This window comes from Trachypithecus francoisi, unplaced genomic scaffold (genome assembly GCF_009764315.1).
Source record: "Trachypithecus francoisi isolate TF-2019V2 unplaced genomic scaffold, Tfra_2.0 Lachesis_group17, whole genome shotgun sequence".
Classification (NCBI taxonomy): Eukaryota; Metazoa; Chordata; class Mammalia; order Primates; family Cercopithecidae; genus Trachypithecus; species Trachypithecus francoisi.
The window spans coordinates 2,401,955-2,426,648 of record NW_022681462.1 but is presented as its reverse complement, the minus strand read 5'-3'; the positions used below and the strand labels follow the sequence as shown (position 1 = coordinate 2,426,648).

The 24,694-nt window shown below is 43.0% G+C and overlaps 2 protein-coding genes across 2 annotated transcripts; one reads left to right on the top strand and one right to left on the bottom strand.

Moving 5' to 3' along the window:
- Nucleotides 1-320: 320 nt before the first annotated feature.
- Nucleotides 321-15,951, bottom strand: UNC50 (unc-50 inner nuclear membrane RNA binding protein). The gene is made up of 6 exons (XM_033238962.1): nt 15,794-15,951; nt 14,483-14,766; nt 13,630-13,750; nt 2,559-2,698; nt 2,372-2,473; nt 321-664 (listed from the first exon to the last, which is right to left on the bottom strand). The coding sequence occupies exons 2-6, from the start codon at nt 14,760-14,762 to the stop codon at nt 528-530; spliced, it is 780 nt and encodes a 259-aa protein (XP_033094853.1). The 5' UTR covers nt 14,763-14,766; nt 15,794-15,951; the 3' UTR covers nt 321-527.
- Nucleotides 15,952-15,983: 32 nt separating this feature from the next.
- Nucleotides 15,984-23,627, top strand: LOC117099622 (cytochrome c oxidase assembly factor 5). Its single transcript, XM_033238964.1, has 3 exons — nt 15,984-16,213; nt 18,517-18,600; nt 22,250-23,627. The coding sequence occupies exons 1-3, from the start codon at nt 16,115-16,117 to the stop codon at nt 22,289-22,291; spliced, it is 225 nt and encodes a 74-aa protein (XP_033094855.1). The 5' UTR covers nt 15,984-16,114; the 3' UTR covers nt 22,292-23,627.
- Nucleotides 23,628-24,694: the final 1,067 nt, after the last annotated feature.

Here is a 24,694-nt window from a genome sequence, read left to right as displayed (position 1 = left end):
TTAATGTAGAAAATGCTACTAATGAAGCTTAGGGCCTGAAGTACAGTGACCCTCGTTTGAGGGATACTACAGGTTAAAGAGGATTCTGAAGGTTAGAAGAGATCCTGTGGCTTATGTAAATATTTAAAATACAGCTCACTAGAAATGGAGATATGCATTTTTGTCAACAGGAGAGAGATAGGGCTGGATGATTATTCCCTTGTTCTCCAACTAGATACTCTTTCAAAAATACTTAATTCATATTGTTTTACATGTTTTCCCCATGCCCTTAGCATTTTACATGTAGCTCTTACGTTTGCAGATATTAGAGTGAACACACGTTTTAGTTTAAAAAATATTTATTATAGAAATGTACATTTAGTTAGTTTTAAGGAATGTACCTGACCACAGAGTTAACATATATTTCTTCAAATTTGCCAAATTTGCAAACTTTACACCTTTAAGGTATCTACAAAGATAGTTTATTTACAAGAAATGATCACTTCACAATACTGTTGACACGGTTATAATTGAATATTCTCACTTTTTTATTTCACTCTGTACTTATAGAAAGAACACAGAGTATGGGTGAAGTTCCATCCCAGTGCCAGGGACAGCCCGTAGAGCAGAATCAGAGGTGCAAATGGATACAGAAGAATTACTGTATTTTTCAAAAATGGCAATGCTGGAAAAGAAAGGAATCCAAACTGATTTTTAAAAAAAAACAAATATATGACTAGTAAATGAACATTTTGAAAGACAGCTTACTTCAACATGTGGGGTGGAAGGGAATGCATCTTTTGAATCAGTAAGATTATGCTATTTACACCCAGAACTAGACTACTCCTCCCAACCCCTCTGTGCTGTTTCCTTCTTATCTAGGGCTGGGAAGAAACCTAGGAGAGGAATTATTTCAGCACAGAGACTGAGTGGGACATACACTGGACCAACAGAGGTTAACAATGAGGGAGAAATATCACAAATATTCATGAAAACAATTTAAACTTGTGACTGCCTCAGAAGCCTCTAGGAGTCCAACTTAAAGTACATGGATGATGTTATAGGAAAATATCTTTCTTTTAGCTATTTGAGATTTTCCAGTGTAAAGCATTATACCCCCACTTTAGGAGGGTGTGAGCTCAACTAGTAGCCCAGGCTTCAGAGAAGAACTGAAACTCTTAAATATAAAAATCCGGTTCCAAATCCTGATGTTTCTTGGTCACTGGTTAGTTGGCGGGACCCTACCCCATGCATCCTGACCTGAGTATTTGTCATACAGGAAGGTCTTAAACAGAAACTGAGCTGTACTCCAACTATTCTAAGTGGTATAGGAGTTACGAGGAGTGTTCATGTATACATGTTACACATGATTTATACTCATGTTCATGGTATAAAATATTACTTCTATTTTATTCCTCATTTACAGACGTGTTAGGGTCTAATAAAGTCCGCAGTATACAGTGTTCTCATCACAAAACACTTTCAAAATTCATTACAAATGGCACAAACATCTCCCCTGGACTAGAGAAAGCACTCCCCAAACAAAGCATTACAATGAAGGGGTTAAGTGTTCCCTGGCCAACCAGCCGATGGGGGAGACAATGGGGGTGGGAACAACTCAGGAGCCAGGCACAGTCAGAGCCATCTGTATTTACAGTTAGGCCCTAACCATCTACAGTAACAGGAAAGGAAGGGCCTAAGAAACATACAGTGCAGTCTCTAGATTTTATTTGGCTCTATTTAACGGAGGTCATTTCTTAACATACATGAAAAATAATGTATGTTCCTCATTCATATGAAGAAAAATGAACTGACAACAGGATTTAAGAGTAAATCTGCAAACATGTCCTGAGGACAATAAATGCTGGGCCCGATCTTCTGTGATCTACAGAACCACACGGTCATCACGAAAACTCAAAAGGGGGCAAGAAGTGTGATTCCAAAGGCTTTAGAGAACTTCAGTTCATAGACCTGTGTAACAAGATTCTGGGCCCCACCTTTCTTCGCTCTACCCTCCTGCTGGTAACCCACCACCTGAAGCATGGGAGAAAAGGAGGAGCGAATGGTCTTAGATTCCTGCAAGTCATTTGGAGAGAACCAGTATGGTTTAACATGGTTCCTTGAAAGTATAAAATCTGTTATATACCAGCTAGGCCATTTTCTAGCTGCATGACCATGGGTAAGCTGCTGAAGCTCTGTGCCTCAGTTTCCTCATTTGAAAACCAGAAACAAGTAAACCTGTGTAATTATGAAGATTAAAGGAGATAATGCACATAAAATATTTAGGCCAGTGCCTGTAAGTGTTCCATAAAAGCAAGCTATTAGTATTACTGTTAAAACTTTCCCCCTCTTCCTATGTTCTCACCCAAAAACATTTTAAAAAATTACTTACCACTGTATCCCAGGAAAGTTACATAGATATAATAGCCAACTGCAACCAACCATAAGGTATTTCCAACTAAATAGCCAATAAATGTGTCTGTCAGGATAACATCTGCCAGAAGAGATGCAGATCATGAGTCCCTTTACCAATGCATGCAATGAAGACTTGGATAATATTCTAAGTAACTGCTACTTACGGTTGATGAAAAAAAGCTGGATAAAATGCAAAATGACCAGGAGTGGATAAAAAGCATTGAGATGCACATCAAAAGCATAGCCCCATTCCACATCATAGTCTCTGCTCTGTCGTTTCACTAAATACTTGTTAGAGATGAACCTAAGAGCAAAATTAAAATTTCTTTCATAATAAAATTAATTCTGTAAATGTTTACTGACTACTTACTATGTGGCAGACATTCTAAATTCTGGAGATATACCAGTAAACAAAACAGACAAAAATCCCTACCTTCTACCTAGGAAGGAAGACTGACCATGATATAAATATGTTAGATGGTACTATGGAAAGAGAGAAAGCAGTAGAGAAATGTGGAGAATACAAACTTGAGATGCAATTTTACATACGAGGGTTATAAAGTAACATTTGGGTAAAGACCCAAGGACAGTGATGGTGCCTGGCAGGTCTGAGGAATGGTAAAAAGACCAATGTGCTGAAAGAAAAGGAGCAAGAAATGAAGTCAGAGAAGAAACAGGGTTGGGTCCAACATCAAGTCATACAGGATCCATGTTTGACTCCATGTTTCATGGAGCCTGTGGCCGTTTTACAATCTTTGGCTTTTATTCCTGGTGAAATGAGAAGACTTACTTGACTTAAATGCCTTGACAGAGCCTCCCTGGTGGCTGATCTGAGAACAGACTCGAGAGACAACACTGGAAGCAGAGGCCAGTTAGAAGGCTACTGCAAGGAAGAGATGAGCAGAGGGACTGGTGGCAGTGCAGGTGCTAAGATGTGGCACACATGATACTCGGAAGGTAGAGCCCCCAACATTATTGGATGTGCAGTATGAGAAAAAAAAGACTCAAGGATGACTGAGAGATTTCTGCCTTGAACAAATGGAAGATGGAGCCGCCTTTAACTGAGGTGGGGCTGGCTGTGAGAAGAGTGGTTTTGAGGTGGGAAGGAGTGTGCGAAGTTTGAATTTGGACCTGTTATGTTGAAGATGGCAACTAGTATGGAGTAAGAAGTTGTATACAATGTCTAGAGTTTAGAGGACAAGTCCAAACTGGAGATATAAACTCATCAGTGTGTAGATGATATTAATATTTAAAGCCATGGGCCTGAATCATGTCACCAAAAAAATGTGGATGATGAACAGACCCAAGGCCCAAGACCCCTATTAAGAGGAGGATGAAACAGTAAGAAGCAGTTAGGAAGAGTGACACATCCAGCCGTAAGAACAATTATTCAAGCGTATGTCACTGTTCTACAACATGGCCTACTAGTTTTTCGGTCCAATGATGAATAAAAAGTAAAATATCCAAGTAACAGAAAAGTAGATCTTCAGTGTACTTTTTAATGTATTACTTCATTTCATCTCAAGGATATAATTAAGAATATACTATTCTGACACTGGGGATAAAAATGGAAAATAAACAGATGAAAAACATGGTACAATACTAATGGTAACAGTTCCTGCATTTAGTTATCTGAAAATGCCAAAACAATTCTGAACAAACTAGAGCTTACCAAGACAGTTTTCTTTTTAGCCAAGAATGTGTGCCATTCAAATTGTATGGAATCAATATGTAGCTCACTCCCCAAGAGCACCCTTTATGAAAGCAGACGTTCTCTGCTGCCCCTATTCCCCTGCTTATCCCAAATGGGCACTTTCCAAGCTTCTGGCCTCAGTGAGTCTCTCCTCTAGAAGACAGATGTGCCTTCTGAGAGCACTCCAAGGCACTGTGGTTTTCCCCTCCCAGCTCCATATTAACGCCAGTCAGAGGCTCATCATGGCCCAGACTCTTGCCTCTAGGTCTAGAGTCATCAACCTCAGTGTCTACTGACCTTTTCCACTCTTCACCAAGTTCCCTGAACTCAACAGGCCATCAAGGCCTGCTTCATCTGCACCTGCTGCTTCCTCAGTCCTCCAAGGCCAAACCTTGCAGGCCATCCCAAAGGAGCCTCCCACCTACTCCCCCTTCCTGATCCTCCCTCATACCTTGTTATCTCAGGAAGCTCTCAAATCTATCTCTCCTCTCTATTCCCATCACCACCATACTATCTGGGCCTCCTCTACTCCTACGCAGACCTCTGCAAGTGTATCCAGCCTTGCCCACTCACTACTCCAACTTTTGCCTCCTCCACTGCCATGGAAAAGATTTTTCCTAAAGTGTGAGTTTGACATTATTTCCTTACTTCAAAGCCTCAAACCTCCCCACCTCCTTCTGCCCCCAACCCAAACATGCAGTCTATGAGATAAAGTCCAGTTTTTTTCCTGAATGGCATTAAGGCCAATTTCTGTAGTGACATCTCTTCCCCAGTCACTTGGTGTCACCCTGTGCTCCCAGACTTAGCGTGCCGTTCCACACCTCCATGCATCTGCACTTGCAATTCCTGGGGCCAGGAGTCAACTATTCCCCATCTCCACAAACCACCTCCTTATGCTGGCTTCAGCAGCACCTCTGTGATGGTCATCACTACATGCAGTCATTTCTTTTTCTAGTTCCTCACACAACATAGGTTCTCAAAACTACGCTGAATCCTTTTCTGTTTAATTCGAACTATGATACAGACTCACATGAAAGGTGCTAATCTCCAGGTTGATTTGGTTTCTGTGGCTGATATGGTTTGGCTGTGTCCCCAACCCAAAATCTCATCTTGAACAGTAATCTCCGAAATTCCCATATGTCAAGGGTGGGGCCAGATGGACGTAACTTCCCCCATGCTGTTCTCGTGATAGTCAGTGAGTCTCACAAGATCCGATGGTTTTATAAGCATTTGGCATTTCCCTCACTTGTACTCACTCCATCCTGCCACCTTGTGAGGAAGGTGGCTGCTTCTCCTTTGCCTTCTGCCATGATTGTAAGTTTCCTGAGGCCTCCCTAGCAATGCAGAACTGTGAGTCAATTAAACCTCTTTCCTTTATAAATTACCCAGTCTCAGATACTTCTTTATAGCAGCGCTGAGAACAGACTAACACAGTGGCCTCCAGAATTACTGTATTCATGGCAGAATGCTTATTATGAATGAAACTATTCCTTTGAAAGTCTTACTTATTGAAATTTCAAAATACACCATTTGTTTTTCATGAATTTCTTGGTAATGAATACGTGACTTACATTAGTATTAATTCTAGGCTGGATTTTAGAATTTATGTTAACAGTGCACAGCATTTATTGGCTAACTAGCATATACAAAAGTTCTGCTGTACTAGTCAGAAGTTACAAAGAAAAATACAGGCATATATCATTTTACCACACTGCACTGTACTGCACCTCAGAGATACAGTAGTTTTTTAATTTTTACATACTGAAGGTTTGTGGCAACCATGTCCAGCAAGTCTTCCTGTGCCATTTTTCCAGCAACATATGCTCACTTCATGTCTCTGTGTCAGCATTTTTTAGCAATAAAGCATTTTAAAGTCTGTACATTGCTTTTTAGAGCCATAGTGCTACTGTACACTTAAGACTACAGTACAGTGTAAATATGATTTTAATATGCACTGGGAACCAACACATCTCTGTGACTCAGTTTACTGCAATATTTGCTTTACTGCAGTAGTCTGGCATGGAACTAGCATATCTGAGCTATGCCTGTAAAAGGGTGGTATTGGAGTCTCTGTAGACTCCACCTCTGGGGACAGGGCACGGCTAAACAACAACAGCAGCAGCAACAACAACAACAAAAAGGCAGCAGAAACCTCTGCAGACGCAAACGACTCTGACAGCTTTGAAGAGAGCAGTGGATCTCCCCACACGGAGGTTGAGATCTGAGAAGGGACAGACTGCCTGCTCAAGTGGGTCCCCGACCCTGAGTAGCCTAACTGGGAGACATCCTCCACTAGGGGCAGACCGACACCCCACACCTCACAGGGTGGAGTACACCCCTGAGAGGAAGCTTCCAAAGCAAGAATCAGACAGGTACACTCGCTGTTCAGCAGTATTCTATCTTCTGCAGCCTCTGCTGCTGACAGCCAGGCAAACAGGGTCTGGAGTGGACCTCAAGCAATCTCCAACAGACCTACAGCCGAGGGTCCTGTTAGAAGGAAAACTAACAAACAGGAAGGACACCCACACCAAAACCCTATCAGTACGTCACCATCATCAACGACCAGAGGCAGATAAAACCACAAAGATGGGGAAAAAGCAGGGCAGAAGAGCTGGAAATTCAAAGAATAAGAGTGCATCTCCCCCTCCAAAGGAACGCAGCTCATTGCCAGCAACGGATCAAAGCTGGACGGAGAATGACTTTCACGAGATGAGAGAAGAAGGCTTCAGTCCATCAAACTTCTCAGAGCTAAAGAGCTAAAGGAGGAATTACGTACCCAGCGCAAAGAAACTAAAAATCTTGAAAAAAGAGTGGAAGAATGGATAACCAGAATAATTAATGCAGAGAAGGCCATTAACGAACTGACAGAGATGAAAACCATGACACGAGAAATACGTGACAAATGCACAAGCTTCAGTAACCGATTCGATCTACTGGAAGAAAGAGTATCAGCAATTGAGGATCAAATGAATGAAATGAAGCGAGAAGAGTAGTCTAAAGAAAAAAGAAGAGAAAGAAATTAACAAAGCCTGCACGAAGTATAGGATTATGTAAAAAGACCAAATCTACGTCTGATTGGGGTGCCTGAAAGTGAGGGGGAAAATGGAACCAAGTTGGAAAACACTCTTCAGGATATCATCCAGGAGAACTTCCCCAACCTAGTAGGGCAGGCCAACATTCAAATTCAGGAAATACAGAGAACGCCACAAAGATACTCCTCCAGAAGAGCAACTCCAAGACACATAATTGCCAGATTCACCAAAGTTGAAATGAAGGAAAAAATCTTAAGGGCAGCCAGAGAGAAAGGTCGGGTTACCCACAAAGGGAAGCACATCAGACTAACAGCAGATCTCTCGGCAGAAACTACAAACCAGAAGAGAGTGGGGGCCAATATTCAACATTCTTAAACAAAAGAATTTTAAACCCAGAATTTCCTATCCAGCCGAACTAAGTTTCACAAGTGAAGGAGAAATAAAATCCTTTACAGACAAGCAAATGCTTAGAGATTTTGTCACCACCAGGCCTGCCTTACAAGAGACCCTGAAGGAAGCACTAAACATGGAAAGGAACAACTGGTCCCAGCCATTGCAAAAACATGCCAAAATGTAAAGACCATCAATGCTAGGAAGAAACTGCATCAACTAACGAGCAAAATAACCAGTTAATATCATAATGGCAGGATCAAGTTCACACATAACCATATTAACCTTAAATGTAAATGGACTAAATGGTCCAATTAAAAGACACAGACTGGCAAATTGGATAAAGAGTCAAGACCCATCAGTCTGCTGTATTCAGGAGACCCATCTCACATGCAGAGACACACATAGGCTCAAAATAAAGGGATGGAGGAAGATCTACCAAGTAAATGGAGAACAAAAAAAAGCAGGGGTTGCAATCCTAGTCTCTGATAAAACAGACTTTAAACCATCAAAGATCAAAAGAGACAAAGAAAGCCATTACATAATAGTAAAGGGATCAATTCAACAGGAAGAGCTAACTATCCTAAATATATATGCACCCAATACAGGAGCACCCAGATTCATAAAGCGAGTCCTTAGAGACTTACAAAGGGACTTAGACTCCCATACAATAATAATGGGAGACTTCAACACCCCACTGTCAACATTAGACAGATCGAGACAAAAAGTTAACAAGGATATCCAGGAATTGAACTCATCTCTGCAGCAAGCAGACCTAATAGACATCTACAGAACTCTACACCCCAAATCAACAGAATATACATTCTTCTCAGCACCACATCACACTTATTCCAAAACTGACCACATAATTGGAAGTAAAGCACTCCTCAGCAAATGTACAAAAAACAGAAATTATAACAAACTGTCTCTCAGACCACAGTGCCATCAAACTAGAACTCAGGACTAAGAAACTCAATCAAAACCGCTCAACTACATGGAAACTGAATAACCTGCTCCTGAATGACTACTGGGTACATAACAAAATGAAAGCAGAAATAAAGATGTTCTTTGAAACCAATGAGAACAAAGATACAACATACCAGAATCTCTGGGACACATTTAAAGCAGTGTGTAGAGGGAAATTTATAGCACTAAATGCCCACAAGAGAAAGCAGGAGAGATCTAAAATTGACACTCTAACATCACAATTAAAAGAACTAGAGAAGCAAGAGCAAACACATTCAAAAGCTAGCAGAAGGCAAGAAATAACTAAGATCAGAGCAGAACTGAAGGAGATAGAGACACAAAAAACCCTCCAAAAAATCAATGAATCCAGGAGTTGGTTTTTTGAAAAGATCAACAAAATTGACAGACCGCTAGCAAGACTAAAAAAGAAGAAAAGAGAGAGGAATCAAATAGATGCAATAAAAAATGATAAAGGGTATCACCACCGACCCCACAGAAATACAAACTACCATCAGAGAATACTATAAACACCTCTACGCAAACCAACTAGAAAATCTAGAAGAAATGGATAATTTCCTGGACGGTTACACTCTCCCAAGACTAAACCAGGAAGAAGCTGAATCCCTGAATAGACCAATAGCAGGCTCTGAAATTGAGGCAATAATTAATAGCCTACCAACCAAAAAAAGTCCAGGACCAGATGGATTCACAGCTGAATTCTACCAGAAGTACAAGGAAGAGCTGGTACCATTCCTTCTGAAACTATTCCAATCAATAGAAAAAGAGGGAATCCTCCCTAACTCATTTTATGAGGCCAACATCATCTTGATACCAAAGCCTGGCAGAGACACAACAAAAAAAGAGAATTTTAGACCAATATCCTTGATGAACATCGATGCAAAAATCCTCAATAAAATACTGGCAAACCGGATCCAGCAGCACATGAAAAAGCTTGTCCACCATGATCAAGTGGGCTTCATCCCTGGGATGCAAGGCTGGTTCAACATACGCAAGTCAATAAACGTAATCCAGCATATAAACAGAACCAAAGACAAGAACCACATGATTATCTCAATAGATGCAGAAAAGGCCTTTGACAAAATTCAACAGCCCTTCATGCTAAAAACGCTCAATAAATTCGGTATTGATGGAACGTACCTCAAAATAATAAGAGCTATTTATGACAAATCCACAGCCAATATCATACTGAATGGGCAAAAACTGGAAAAATTCCCTTTGAAAACTGGCACAAGACAGGGATGCCCTCTCTCACCACTCCTATTCAACATAGTGTTGGAAGTTCTGGCTAGGGCAATCAGGCAAGAGAAAGAAATAAAGGGTATTCAGTTAGGAAAAGAAGAAGTCAAAGTGTCCCTGTTTGCAGATGACATGATTGTATATTAGAAAACCCCATTGTCTCAGCCCAAAATCTCCTTAAGCTGATAAGAAACTTCAGCAAAGTCTCAGGATACAAAATTAATGTGCAAAAATCACAAGCATTCTTATACACCAGTAACAGACAAACAGAGAGCCAAATCATGAATGAACTTCCATTCACAATTGCTTCAAAGAGAATAAAATACCTAGGAATCCAACTTACAAGGGATGTAAAGGACCTCTTCAAGGAGAACTACAAACCACTGCTCAGTGAAATAAAAGAGGACACAAACTAATGGAAGAACATACCATGCTCATGGATAGGAAGAATCAATATCGTGAAAATGGCCATACTGCCCAAGGTAATGTATAGATTCAGTGCCATCCCCATCAAGCTACCAATGACTTTCTTCACAGAGTTGGAAAAAACTGCTTTAAAGTTCATATGGAACCAAAAAAGAGCCCGCATTGCCAAGACAATCCTAAGTCAAAAGAACAAAGCTGGAGGCCTCACGCTACCTGACTTCAAACTATACTACAAGGCTACAGTAACCAAAACAGCATGGTACTGGTACCAAAACAGAGATATAGACCAATGGAACAGAACAGAGTCCTCAGAAATAATACCACACATCTACAGCCATCTGATCTTTGATAAACCTGAGAAAAACAAGAAATGGGGAAAGGATTCCCTATTTAATAAATGGTGCTGGGAAAATTGGCTAGCCATAAGTAGAAAGCTGAAACTCGATTCTTTCCTTACTCCTCATACGAAAATTAATTCAAGATGGATTAGAGACTTAAATGTTAGACCTAATACCATAAAAACCCTAGAAGAAAACCTAGGTGATACCATTCAGGACATAGGTGTGGGCAAGGACTTCATGTCTAAAACACCAAAAGCAACGGCAACAAAAGCAAAAATTGACAAATGGAATCTAATTAAACTAAAGAGCTTCTGCACAGCAAAAGAAACTACCATCAGAGTGAACAGGCAACCTACAGAATGGGAGAAAATTTTTGCAATCTACTCATCTGAGAAAGGGCTAATATCCAGAACCTACAAAGAACGCAAACAAATTTACAAGAAAAAAACAAACAACCCCATCAAAAAGTGGGCAAAGGATATGAACAAACATTTCTCAAAAGAAGACATTCATACAGCCAACAGACACATGAAAAAATGCTCATCATCACTGGCCATCAGAAAAATGCAAATCAAAACCACAATGAGATACCATCTCACACCAGTTAGAATGGCAATCATTAAAAAGTCAGGAAACAACAGGTGCTGGAGAGGATGTGAAGAAATAGGAACACTTTTACACTGTTGGTGGGACTGTAAACTAGTTCAACCATTATGGAAAACAGTATGGCGATTCCTCAAGGATCTAGAACTAGAAGTACCATATGACCCAGCCATCCCACTACTGGGTATATACCCAAAGGATTATAAATTACTCTACTACAAAGACACATGCACACGTATGTTTATTGCGGCACTATTCACAATAGCAAAGACTTGGAATCAACCCAAATGTCCATCAGTGACAGACTGGATTAAGAAAATGTGGCACATATACACCATAGAATACTATGCAGCCATAAAAAAGGATGAGTTTGAGTCCTTTGTAGGGACATGGATGCAGCTGGAAACCATCATTCTCAGCAAACTATTGCAAGAACAGAAAACCAAACACCACATGTTCTCACTCATAGGTGGGAACTGAACAATGAGATCACTTAGACTGGGGAAGGGGAACATCACACACCGGGGCCTATCATGGTGGGGGGGGAGGGATGGCATTGGGAGTTATACCTGATGTAAATGACGAGTTGATGGGTGCTGACGAGTTGATGGGTGCAGCACACCAACATGGCACAAGTATACGTATGTTACAAACCTGCACGTTATGCACATGTACCCTAGAACTTAAAGTATAATAAAAAAAAAAAAAATTCACATCCTGAGGGGTCATAAAAAAAAAAAAGGGTGGTACTGGCCAGGGGTGGTGGCTCACACCTGTAATGCCAGCATTTTGGGAGGCCGAGGTGGGAGGATCACCTGAGGTCAGGAGTTCGAGACCAGCCTGGCCAACATGGCAAAATCCCGTCTCAACTAAAAGTACAAAAATTAGCGGGGTGTGGTGGTAGCGTGCCTGTAATCCCAGCTACTCAGGGACGCTGCAGCAGGAGATTCACTTGAACCCGGGAGGTGGAGGTTGCAGCGAGCTGAGATCGCACCATTGCACTCCAGCCTGGGTGACAGAGTGGGACTTCATCTCAAAAAAAAAAAGGCTGGTATCATCAGAAGTTATAGTTGCAGAATTTTGCTTAAACTATTAGTAACTACCAAATATTGAACACTTAACTATGTGTCAGGTACTTTTCATAACATAATTCTCTCAAAAATTGGACAAAATAGATAGTTAACTCAATTTTACAAAATAAAGAGACTGGGACTAAGAGTTTCACAGATAACTAAGTTGGCATTTGAACCCAGGGGTCTCTGTAACTCAAATGTTCACTACAATGACCACCACGCCCACTCAACCACTGGTCCTCCACTGAGATCGCTGGCCACATTCCCTGCCCTTCATCCAGCATGCCAACCACACAGAAGGACTTAAACACCAGATTTATCCTCAGTACACTGCTGTTGTTAAATCAACCAAAGTCAGACTGAGAACCCTTTTGATAAAGCCTGTGTGTGTGTGACAGAGAGACAGAGAGGGGGTGAGGGTTAGAGAGTTTTATTCTCAGTAGGAAGGCATGAGAAGTTTAAAAAAAAAATCCTTCTTTTTCAAGTATACTTCATTTAATGCAAAGATTCAAAGTAAGATTCCACAAAATAACCCTTTAGATCTAAATGGATTTAAACGCAATGAATATCAAGAAGTGGTCTCTCCTGACAAATGCAGAAAACCATGCTATCATCCAGACAACTTAAGCAGAACTGGCTTCATCTGTAACATTTTTGCAAAACCAGGGATTTTGTTAGTATGTGGAAAATAAATCTCAGGACCCCAAAATCACTAAGCCAAAGGGAAAAGTCAAGCTGGGAACCATGTCAGGCAAACTTGCCTCCTATTTTATTCCTAAGATAGCTTATCTTTACAGGTGTGGGACAGAAAGTCCTCCTTCTGCTCACCTGAGACAAGTGTTTATCTGATTGCTTCCTCTGCCCCATTGTTTATGTAAAAATGCAGACTCACTGAGCCAGACTAAGGCATAAATGACTATTCCGGTACCTGCCTCTCACAAGTAAACTGTATTCAGTGAAAGGCTGATCAAAGACTCAAAAGGATGCAACCATTTGTCTCTGATCTAACTATAACCTGCTTTCCCCACTTTCTGGACTAAAACAATGTACTTCTTACACATAGTGACTGATGTCTCAAGTCTCCCTAAAATGTGTAAGAGCAAGCTGTGCCCCGACCACCTTGGGCACATGTCCTCAGGACCTCTGAGGCTGTCTCACCGGCGTGTCCTTAACCTTGGCAAACTAAACTTTCTAAATTGAGACCTATCTCAGATATTTTGGGTGCAGAATATAATTATTTTAATTATCTGCTCGATTTGACAATACGAACCAGCCTTTATTTTCTGATCTAGGTGGCAACACAGGAGGGCAAACTGTAATAATCTTGGCAGTCTAAATCGATCCTTCAGTGACTCTACCTTGGTTTCAATTTCCATCTGCTGCCATTGTAGCTCTGAAGCAAACAAATGGAGATGCTACAACAGTATCTGAAAAACCAAAGTGATGGTACTTACCACATTAAAGTTGCTATCAGAAGACCAACGCCTACACAATCTATGAATACAACCCAAAGGAGAAGCTTTATTGTCTCCAAGAATCCCATGTCCAGCACAAAGCCAAATCCTACAGTGGACACTGAAAGAAAGATTCACAAGATTCATTTAGGGACTCGGCTAGGTTCTGGAAATACAGAACACATCCCTTGCCCTCCAGATGCCCAGGCTAGTGGGAGAGACAGGTCTGTACACAAAACTCCCAAGATGTGTGAACACCACCTTGGAACAAAGCGTGGCCACTGAGAGAGCTGAAGTTTCCTGAGGTGGCCCTGCCAGGCTGATTCACCACGGTGGCCTCAGCATTTAGAACGCCATTCTAGAGAAGACACTAACACAGCTTAAGTCCAGTTAAGGTGCAAAACACCCTATAAACTTGAATATCTTACCCACTTCAACACCCTACAGGTAAATGAGACTCTTGCATTATGGAACTGGAGAGCTTCAGTTTCTCAGGTTCCCATCAATACTTTCACAGTTCTCACTCTGGATTTGCCTGACTGAAATGCAATTTCCAGTTTCATCTTCCTTTTCACAGTCAGCTGTGTACCGGTTCACAGTAGTTGAAAAGATATGGAATGAATTTTGTCCCCTGCTTTTCAATGTCCTAGGGTAACAGTTTACTCTGGCATCTGCTTGGGACCTGTAGAACCAAGACTACAACTTTCTTTCCTGCGAGATTTTTGAGGCTTCAGCAAAAAGGAGAAATAGTTTCCAATATTTCCAGATTCTGACCCACAACACATTTGTAACAAATAAAAAGTCTAATCAGAAAGGCTAAGCGTTCAATTCTATCTCAGACAAACACACTTACCACAGAGCCAGATACTTAACAGGACCAAGAAAGCAGGGTCATCTCTGGCCCACTGGTCCTTCGTCTGTTTTCGATAATGAAAATTTCTGTAAACTCTCTGTGGGGAAGTGAACAGGTAGAGCATCTGCCAGGCAGCAAATTCAAAGTCCATCTGCCGAAAGCGGAAAAGCCTTCTCAGATATTTGTAGCGTTTCGCTCCGGCTGTGTGTCTTGCTGCATCCCTGGAATTCAAGACTCCGTTCCCCTGCACTGAGGCATTCACTGAAGTACTCGGTAACATCTTCCTAGATGGAAGAAAAAACATTTCTTTTACACGTATTCTGAAGAAACTTTTGGCTACCGGCACCCCTCTTCTGAGTTACTTGGCAGGGAGGTCACTTTCCATGTTCTTCCCAACCCTAGAGAAAGGCCAGGAGTCAAAAGCAAATGCAGCTGGTTCTGAGGCGGGTCTTGGGGCTTGGGAACCGCAGCCTGCAACCTCAGGCAAGGGCAACAGCCCACCCTTCTGAATCACCTAATAACACATATCCAGGTGCAGCTACCATTACACAGACGGGGACGATGTGACAGCCCCATGACTCCGAGGATAGTGATAGAGCCAAGATTCCAAATCTGACTCGAAATTCCGTGCTCTTAACCACCAAGTTTTTAAGAAAATGCCTAAGAAAGCAATGTTTCAGCCGGTTAAAACAGTGTTACCGAAGAGGTAAAATAAATGGCCTATTCACATAGATCCATCAGCGCACTGCCAGCAAGCTCCTCGGCCACTAGAATGAGATTAAAAACCAAGCAAAACTCCGATCCCTAGTGTTTTACATCCGGAATAGGTCAGCAGAGGGAGCGGTAGCGTCGGAGTCCAGTCCAACCGGTCCGAGCTCCGGGGAGCGCCGGCCACTGCCCGGCTGCCCGTCTCCCCTCCACTTCGCAGGCCCCCGGGACGCCGGCAGCGCCTGAGTGGGCCCAGCTGCTCCCTCCCTGCCCCGGGCCGCGGATACGGCCGCCAGGTTTAGCAAATAAAAACACAGAATGCCGAGCTCCGTGTGGATTTCAGACAGGCCACGAATAAAGTTTTAGTACGCCTACATCCCACGCAACATTTCGGACATGCTAACACTAAATGCTCTTTATCTACGATGCAAAGGTAACTGGGCGTCCTTTCATTTTATCCGCAACTCTATCGCCGGCCGAGGGGCCGGACGCCGACATGGTCACTGTCAGGCCGCAGCGATATCAGGTCGCAAGCTGTAGGGATTAAACGGCCCCTGGCGCGAACCTGGGCTGCGGGAGGACAGAGCGGTCCTCGGGCCTCACCTGGAGTCCTGCCACAGCCTCGACCCGCGTCCAAACCAGCCCACCACCTCCTCACAGCAGCCGAGCCCCGCCGCCCCAGGGCGGGCTTCCCTTCCCGCAACGTAGCCGGCTCTTGCGGCGCGCCCCGTCACGCGCACCTACTTCCGCCGCGCACGCACCACCTCTCGGCCCCCGTAGTCCTCAGCCCAGACGCCCAGGCCCGCCGGAAGTTATTGCCGCTGCCTTCCGGCCCGCTGAGACTGGGTCCTTGCTCGCTCCCGATCCGGTCGTAACCGTTGCAGTGGAAGAAAGTAGAGTCCGCAGCGGACGGGAAGCGCCGTCATGCCCAAGTATTACGAGGACAAGCCGGAGGGCGGCGCGTGCGCGGGCCTGAAGGAGGATCTGGGCGAGTGTCTGCTGCAGTCGGACTGTGTGGTCCAGGTAGCGCGGCCGGGCGCTCCCAGTGGTGACGACGCCTGCCCGGGGGAGGCCCGGCTCGGCGGAGGGCAGCGGGTCGCCCGCGGCGGCGGTTGGAGTTAACCATCCCGGGCGTAGGTCACAGCTCGGGTTCACTGAACGTGCGCAGATCCGCTGAGCTAGTTCCCTGTGGGATTAAAGCGGAGATAACGATAAACCCACCCTGTCGGGTTTTTGCAAAGATTAACCCATTTCAGTTCACGAAGCGTGCCTTGCACGCTAGCACTCTGCCGGGTTCTGGAGACATAAAGGAGAATAAGCCAGGTTTCTTGCCTGCCTAGAAATGATAATCTGTAAAATTAATGATTTCAGAGAGTTGGGTAAACCTGGTACGCTGCCCTGGCCAGTCGTGTCCCCTGCCCGTTCAGTTGTGACTGAATGTGTGCTCAGTTTGCCTTGTGTTGATGTGAATTTGTTTGAGTTACAGTTCTCTGCATTGTTGGATGTTAAGTTGTAAAAATAAAGCAACTCACGATTTTTCACGATTTCGTATCTTGCTTCCCCTACGCTCTTACTTCACTCCCCTACTACAGACACAGGTCTCCTCAGCACCCTCTCGGAATGCACTGAGGCATGTAGTGAGGTTCAGAGTGGACCTGGGTTCTGGCTTTAGAGCTCAAATAAACCACAGGTGCCTTTTCCAATTACAGAGGCCCGACGAGAGGGCATTCAATTGTGTGCAATCATCTTTGCACTGGGGGATGTAGTTCCAGAAAGTTGCTGTTATTTTAAAGAAAAGATTACCCCCAAATGGACATCCACTACAGGGCCGTATTAGTGTTTCTGTCGAGTCACATTTTATGTTTGGTTCACTGATTTTAGCAGTCGGCCATTCTCACCACCCAAGGTCTAGTAAAACTTGAGTTATTATAAATTTAAGAGATTATCTCGCCCAACTTCCTTATATAAATGAGGAAACTGAGGTACCGCTGTTTTCAGGCTCCCCTGTCCGGGGCTGTGTCCCCTCTGCCCCTTATTCACTGGTGCTGCCGTTCAGCCAGCTCCTGGTAAATGCCTCTTAAGTGGCAGGCATGGTGCCTGACACTGGTGACAACGAAGATGAATCAGTTGCAGTCACTACCCATGTAAGCTTGGTGTCATGGGAGAAATAGATGTCTAAGAGTCTAAATTCCTGCCCTAAGACTGTAAGCATTTATTAAACGTGTGTTTAATGACTAGATCTTGAGGAAAAAATGCCTTAGCCCAATGGAGAGCATCTGATTTTGCTTCAGAATTTGGAATCTTCTGAGGTGACATTTGAGCTGAGTCTTAAAAGTTGAGTAGTAGTTTATCAAGTAAAGGAGTGGGAACTGTTGCGGTTGTGGGGAAGATCTGAAAGACCAGCAAGTGCAGAGGCAGGGGGACGTGGGAGGGCCCAGAGGAACTGGGAATGCGACAGAAGCCTGAGGGGAAGGTTGCAGCCAGGTGTGAAGGCCTGCCTGTGTGTCCGAGTGAGGAGACTGGATTTTATCTAGACGTTCAACATGGAAGGCCATGTTGATTAGTCCAGGTAAGAAAGTACACCGAGTAGGACTGAGGAAAGAAAGTCCAAGCGGAGGACAATAGCAGCAGCGCAGAGAATTCCAAGCTGGCTTTCTGCAGCTGTTGATACAGCAAACATGTATGGAGTGCCAGGCTCCAGTTCAGGGAACAAATACTGATGAATGGGACATGGCCTCTGCAGTGTAGAAAGCGTACTGACACTAAAAATATTCTGATTTTAGGGTACCCAGTTTACACATTTCACCCATAAGGAAATGAAGGTATCCCTTTCTAGATATTAATATAAACAATTTAAGGAAAAGTGTCCCATGGAAACCAGTGTTTTCAAGAATTCAACAGTGTCCTTAAAGTTCCCAAGTTACTTACAATTTTTTTCATTCTTTAGGCACCAACAGCCCAATGGATTAACTATTTCTTTTTTTTTTTTTTTTTTGAGACGGAGTCTCGCTCTGTCGCCCAGGCTGGAGTGCAGTGGCCGGATCTCAGCTCACTGCAAGCTCCGCCTCCCGGGTTTATGCCATTCTCCTGCCTCAGCCTCCCGAGTAGCTAGGACTACAGGCGCCCGCCACCTCGCCCGGCTAGTTTTTTGTATTTTTTAGTAGAGACGGGGTTTCACCGTGTTAGCCAGGATGGTCAAGAACTATTTCTTACATAACTGTTTTCCTCTTTTAACACTTTAAAAAAGGACTATTTTCAGGACAATTATTTTGTACTTTGTGAGAAAATTTCCAAGGTGTTTATATTGTTTTATGTGTCTGTCATAGGAAAGAAAATCCCCTCGGCAGTGTTTGAAGGAAGGACACTGCAGCGCTTTAAAATATGCATTTTTTGAGTGTAGAAGATCAATGGTAAGTGGTTAAAGATTTTTAAAAGCTTATGCTAAAAATGAGCTATATGGAGGTTAAATATATGAATGACTTAATCGTTATAGATAAGCTGCAGTGATATGGTTTGGAAAAAAGGATGTAGATAATAGTTGTTACTGCAGTCAGTTAATGTTAGGTAGCATTCATGAAAACCCACAGCTCATTTCTATGTTCTTCTGTCACCGTGCTAGCCACAGCTGCTGAACTTCATGCATTTCCCAAAGGGTGAGAATGAAGTCTCGGCAGGTATATATGGGTAAAAGTTCATGTTGGCCACTCTCGAGTTCAGCTCAGTTGGCAAGTGTACACAAACCTCTCATGTGGAGCTCTAAGCTGTATACACTTGTGCCTTATGTGACTAAGAGAAAATGCCCATATCTGTGTTTGAATTTTGGAGGGATAGATTGTAGAAATAGGGCCTAAAAAGATATTACAAATCGCTGGGGTTCTTTCTAACTTTCCTTGATTTGGAAGATCTACGGAGATCTTTGGAATGGAAACTGAGACCCTCTTCTTGGAGAAAAGTACAAAACCAGAAATAAGATCACCCCATTAAAGGGGGAAAGCACTTGGACTTGAGGATGCTTTTTTTTTTTTTTTTTTTGAGACAGAGTCTCACTCTGTTGCCCAGGCTGGAGCACAGTGGCGCAATCTCGGATCACTGCAACCTCTGCCTCCTGGGTTCAAGAGATTCTCCTGCCTCAACCTCCTGAGTAGCTGGGATTACAGGCGCCTGCCACTATGCCCAGCTAATTTTTGTATTTTTTTTTTAGTAGAGACGGGATTTCACCATGTTGGCCAGGCTGGTCTTGAACTCCTGACCTCAGGTGATCTGCCTGCCTCGGCTTCCCAAAGTGCTAGGATTATAGGAGTGAGCCACCATGCCTGGCCTTGAGCATGCTTTTGTTTGCTTAGGAACTACACTGCAAATCCCTTCCTTTTTGTTAACAAAAGAAATGGAGGGTGCTGATACTTACGACCTGCAAGTGGTTGTAAACAAAGAACTTGAGCATGTTTGCCAGCTAATCAGATCCAGGGAGGGTATAAAGTTAGATTACATTTGGCCATGCTCTGTTTCCTTTCTTAAGTGACATCTTTTCTTGTCATTTGGTGTGAATAGAGAAGGATTTTCTTGCCTTCTCTCACATAGATTGTTACCCATGTAAAATGCAAGCCTTTAACTTTGTCAAGAATTTCAAAGCATGTAAACTCTCTGAAATTCTCTACCTAAAGCTCAGTCTTCAATCTCCAAAGAACAAAGAAGTCAGATTTTTTTTATTTTTACAATTTATCTACCTTATGCAGAAATTTTTAACAATCATGCATAAAAAGTAAAATGTTCTTACCGTTTCTAAATATCAACACAAGGCAGTTTCACTTACACTTTGACACTGAAAAGAACGTTAGAAAAGAACACATTAGGGCCCCCCGCTTTTTTTTTTTAAGAGACGGAGTCTCGCTCTGTCACCCAGGCTGGAGTGGTGGTGCGATCTTGGCTCGCTGCAACCTCCACGTCCTGGGTTCAAGTGATTCTCATGCCTCAGCCTCCTGAGTAGCTGGGAGTACAGGCATGTGCCACCATGCCTAGCTAATTTTTATATATTTAGTAGAGATGGGGTTTCGCCATGTTGGCCAGGTCGGTCTCAAATTCCTGATCCACCCACCTCGGCCTCCCAGAGTGCTGGGATGACAGGCGTGAGCCACTACGCCAGCTTAGGGACCTTTTTATAATCTTCCTCCAAGACCATGTTTTACTGTTCGTCTTCCAAAATGAGCAGAGTCATATCGCTCTTAATACAACTTGTTATACATGCTTGGCAAAAAACCAGAAATATAACAATTTAAGTTGTGTGGGTAATTCTGTATGCTGTTACAGTGAGTGTGCATCTTATTCGAAGGTGAGATGGGAAGGTTGAATCTGCTGTTCTCTCATAGTATGAGCAAGCAGCTAGCTCACCATCCTGGTTATGATTCCTGTGTTTAAATTTTTTTTTGTTTACGGCTGGGCGCGGTGGCTCAAGCCTGTAATCCCAGCACTTTGGGAGGCCGAGACAGGCGGATCACGAGGTCAGGAGATCGAGACTATTCTGGCTAACACGGTGAAACCCGGTCTCTACTAAAAAAAAAAATACAAAAAACTAGCCGGGCAAGGTAGCGGTCACCTGTAGTCCCAGCTACTCGGGAGGCTGAGGCAGGAGAATGGCGTGCCCGGGAGGCGGAGCTTGCAGTGAGCTGAGATCCGGCCACTGCACTCCAGCCTGGGCAACAAAGCCAGACTCCGTCTCAAAAAAAAAAAAATGTTTTTTAAGTGTGGCTTTAGCTGCTTTACCTAGTGCTCAATGAATAAATGGCTGTCTGTCCACACTGGCTTTGTTGGACTAATTGGCAGGGTCTGTCTCCAAAATAATTCCTTCCTATAGAACAGTGGTCCGCAACCTTTTGGCACCAGGGACCAGTTACATGGAAGAAGATAATTTTTCCACGGATGGGGAAGGGGGCGGGGGATGGTTTTGGGATGAAACTGTTCCACTTCAGATCATCAGGCATTAGATTCTCATAAGGAGCGTACAACCTAGATCCCTTGCATGTGTGGTTCACAGGAGGGTTCATGCTCCTGAGACTCTCATGCTGCTGATCCGAATGTAATGCCCCTGATCTGACGGGAGGTGGAGCTCAGGCCCTAACACTCCCTCTCCTGCTGCTGACCTCCTCCTGTGCTGCCTGCTTCCTACCAGGCCATGGACTGGTACAGCTCTATGGCCTAGAGGTTAGGGACCCCCCATATAGAATTTTTGGGGAGTGCCATTGACCATGCAAGTTTGCCTTATAAACTGACTTTAGAACCCTCTGCTCTACCACCCTAAAGAAATGACTGCACTGTGAGGCTTCAAAGAACGTGCTGCCATTTTGTGAGGTGGTAATTCACCTGAAGGATTTTTAATTCCAAAATGTTACTTAACATTTTTCAGGGCTCATCAGTTGCACTTTAAAGATTTCAAATATATTTTAATATTAACCTAAACTTAGAAAGTTAAGTTTTTTAGAAGAAGGATGTATACTGAGTATAGCCCAAATAAAAAGTTAAATGTAATTTGGATTCTGCTTGTGAAGAAAATCTTTATTGATTGCCCTGACGCGGAACTTTTATTTTTAATGCCATCTTTATTATTTATTTATTTTTGAGACAGAGTCTTACTCTGTCGCCCAGGCTGGAGTGCAGTGGCATGATCTCGGCTCACTGCAACCTCCACCTCCCAGGTTCAAGCAGTTCTCCTGCCTCAGCCTCCCGAGTAGCTGGGATTACAGGCTCAGGCCACCATGCCCAGCTAATTTTTGTATTTTTTAGTAGAGATGGGGTTTCACATGTTGGCCAGGCTGGTCTCAAACCCCTTACCTTGTGATCTGCCCACCTCGGCCTCCCAAAGTGCTGGGATTACAGGCATGAGCCACCACGCCCTGTCAGTGCCATCTTCATGACTGTGGTTTTTCTTGGTAGTTCTGATGTCATTGCCTTTTTGATTTTGCTAATAACTGGTTTATTTCTCTCATGCAGTGATACCCTTACCAAAGTAAGGAGTGTTTAATTAATTATATTGTACCAAATTTGATTTAATTGTATATTTATTTTCAGTTGGATAACAGAGCAAGATTCAGAGGAAGAAAAGGATATTGATACATTATGTTGAAGCCAAGATGGAAGAAAACAGATCTTTTCTCTGGTCATTAACACAAATAAGCCGAAACGGGAAACATACTTTTTACTGTATCTGTTTGGTTGGAGCAGATTTCCCCTCCACGGAACACTGAAGAAAATGGATGAGTTCTGTTTTTCAATATGTATAAAGGAAATGATTCTCTTGATCCAAGTTATTTTTAGAAGAAAAACCTAATTGAACAGTTATGGGTTGGCAGCATAATAAATGTGTTTTGAGAATTGTTCTAAAGCACAGAGAATGGAAAGACTGTTATTAGCAAACTTGACTCCTCAATCGAATGACACAATTTGTATAGGCCACTGATGTGACTGACACAGTTGATAACATGGAGCCCATCCAGAAGATGTCTGTTGGCAAAGTTGAGGATGAAAGTTTTTCTTTAGTTCAGTCTTCTCCTGTGTAGTTCTAAAATAAATTGTGTTTGATTCCTTAGAGAAGAAATACTTCATGTGTGCTTTGATTCACTTAGTAATAACCTCAGCACCTCAACAGAATCCACAGGCGTAGCTGGTGCTTGGCCCCAGACTGTGGTGCCCAGGCTCTTTACCATCATCTTCCGACTGCTTTTGTTTCCTGGTTTCATTTTCAGGCTGGCCCTCTCTACATAATGGGCCAGTGTGAGCTCCAAGCCCACATCCTTATGATCCGTGATTCAAAAGGGAGAGAGAGAACTTCCTTTTTCAGGGTTCACCAATCAAATCCTATAAAAGGACTCTGGTCTTCCCAGGATCACCTGCCCTTGCATTGGACCAGTCCCTATGGAAAAGGGGATGGGGGCCTGTGATCTTGGCCAGGCCTGGGCTGTCTGCGCTGTCACTGCTAACTCCTGTCAGAATCACATGGATGAGCAGTGGGCCGAATCCCAAAAGGAAAGGGGTTTAAAGCAAGTGGAAACAACAGATGTTCACTATAGAAAGCAAGAATGAAAACCATGAAGTGGTTGAAGATTAGCCTTACAGTAATTTTATTCTGATCACTTAATACAGTAGAGTCAAACAGGAATCCAAGTTTCCAACTTGACTTTTGGCATTGAAGAATCGCAAACAACCCTAGCGTCTTTATACCTCCATGGCTGACTGGAGTTAAAGCAATCAGGGTGTTGTACAGCTCACTTGAGTTTGTAAAGGTTCTACTACAAAGTGAGAATTCCACCCCAGCATGGGCCGTTGTTGCAGAATATCACAAAGGTCTGTTGAGTGTACTCCTTTTCACTGGGAAAGGGACAGTCACGGTTTTTTTCACTGTATACATATTTAAGTGATACGTTATTAATAAAATATATATTATAAAGCCCTCTCATCTTTATTAATAGCTTTATTGAGCTTTGTTTGGAGAAATACACGTACCATCAGATTCACCCCGAAACTTATCAATTCAGTGGTTTTTATATTGTATCTACAGCGCTACCATCACCACGAATTCCAGAACATTTGCATCACTACGAAGAGCAACCTGTACCCATTAGCAGTCACTTCCCTTCCCCCTCAGCCTCTAAAAGCCGCTAAATGCTTTTTATATAATATGTAGCCTTTTGTGACTGGCTTCACTTACCATAATGTTTTCAAGGCTCATCCCCATGTAGAATCTATCTGTACTTAATTACCTTTTATTTTTGAATAATACTCCACAGTATAGATGTATCACATTTTATGTATCCATTCATCAGTTGGCACACTTTGGTCTGTTTCCACTTTGGGCTATTATGACTAATGCTATGAACAATGGTGAACAAATTTTGCATGAGCATATGTTTCCGTAAGAGCAGAATTACAGGGTCATATAATTCCAACTTTTTTTTTTTTTCTTGAGATAGGGTCTCTGCTGTTGCCCAGAATGCAGTGGCATGATTGCAGCTCACTGCAGCCTCACCCAGGCTCCTCCTAACTCAGCCTCCTGAGTAGCTGGGACCACAGTCACACGCTATCACGCCCGGCTACTTTTTTTGTATTTTTGTGGAGACAGGGTCTCCCCATGTTGCCCAGGATGGTCTCAAACTTCGCTCAGGTGATCCTCCCACCTTGGCCTCCCAAAGTGCTGGGATTATAGGCGTGGGCCACTGTTCCTGGCCCAACTTTAACATTTGGTGAACTGCCACAATTTTTCACAGAAGCTGTAGCATTTTACATTTCTACCAGCCATCTTTGAGGGTTCCAATTTCTCCACATCACCAGCAGTTATAATTCATGTTTGATTATAGCCATTCTACTGGGTATGAAGTGCTATCCACTTGAGATTTTGACTTTCATTTCTCTAATGGCTAATGCTGTTTGAGCATGTTTTCATGCGCTTATTGGCCATTTGTATGTCTTTGGAGAAACATCTATTCAAGTCCTTAGTTCAGTTCTCAGTTCAGTTCTTTT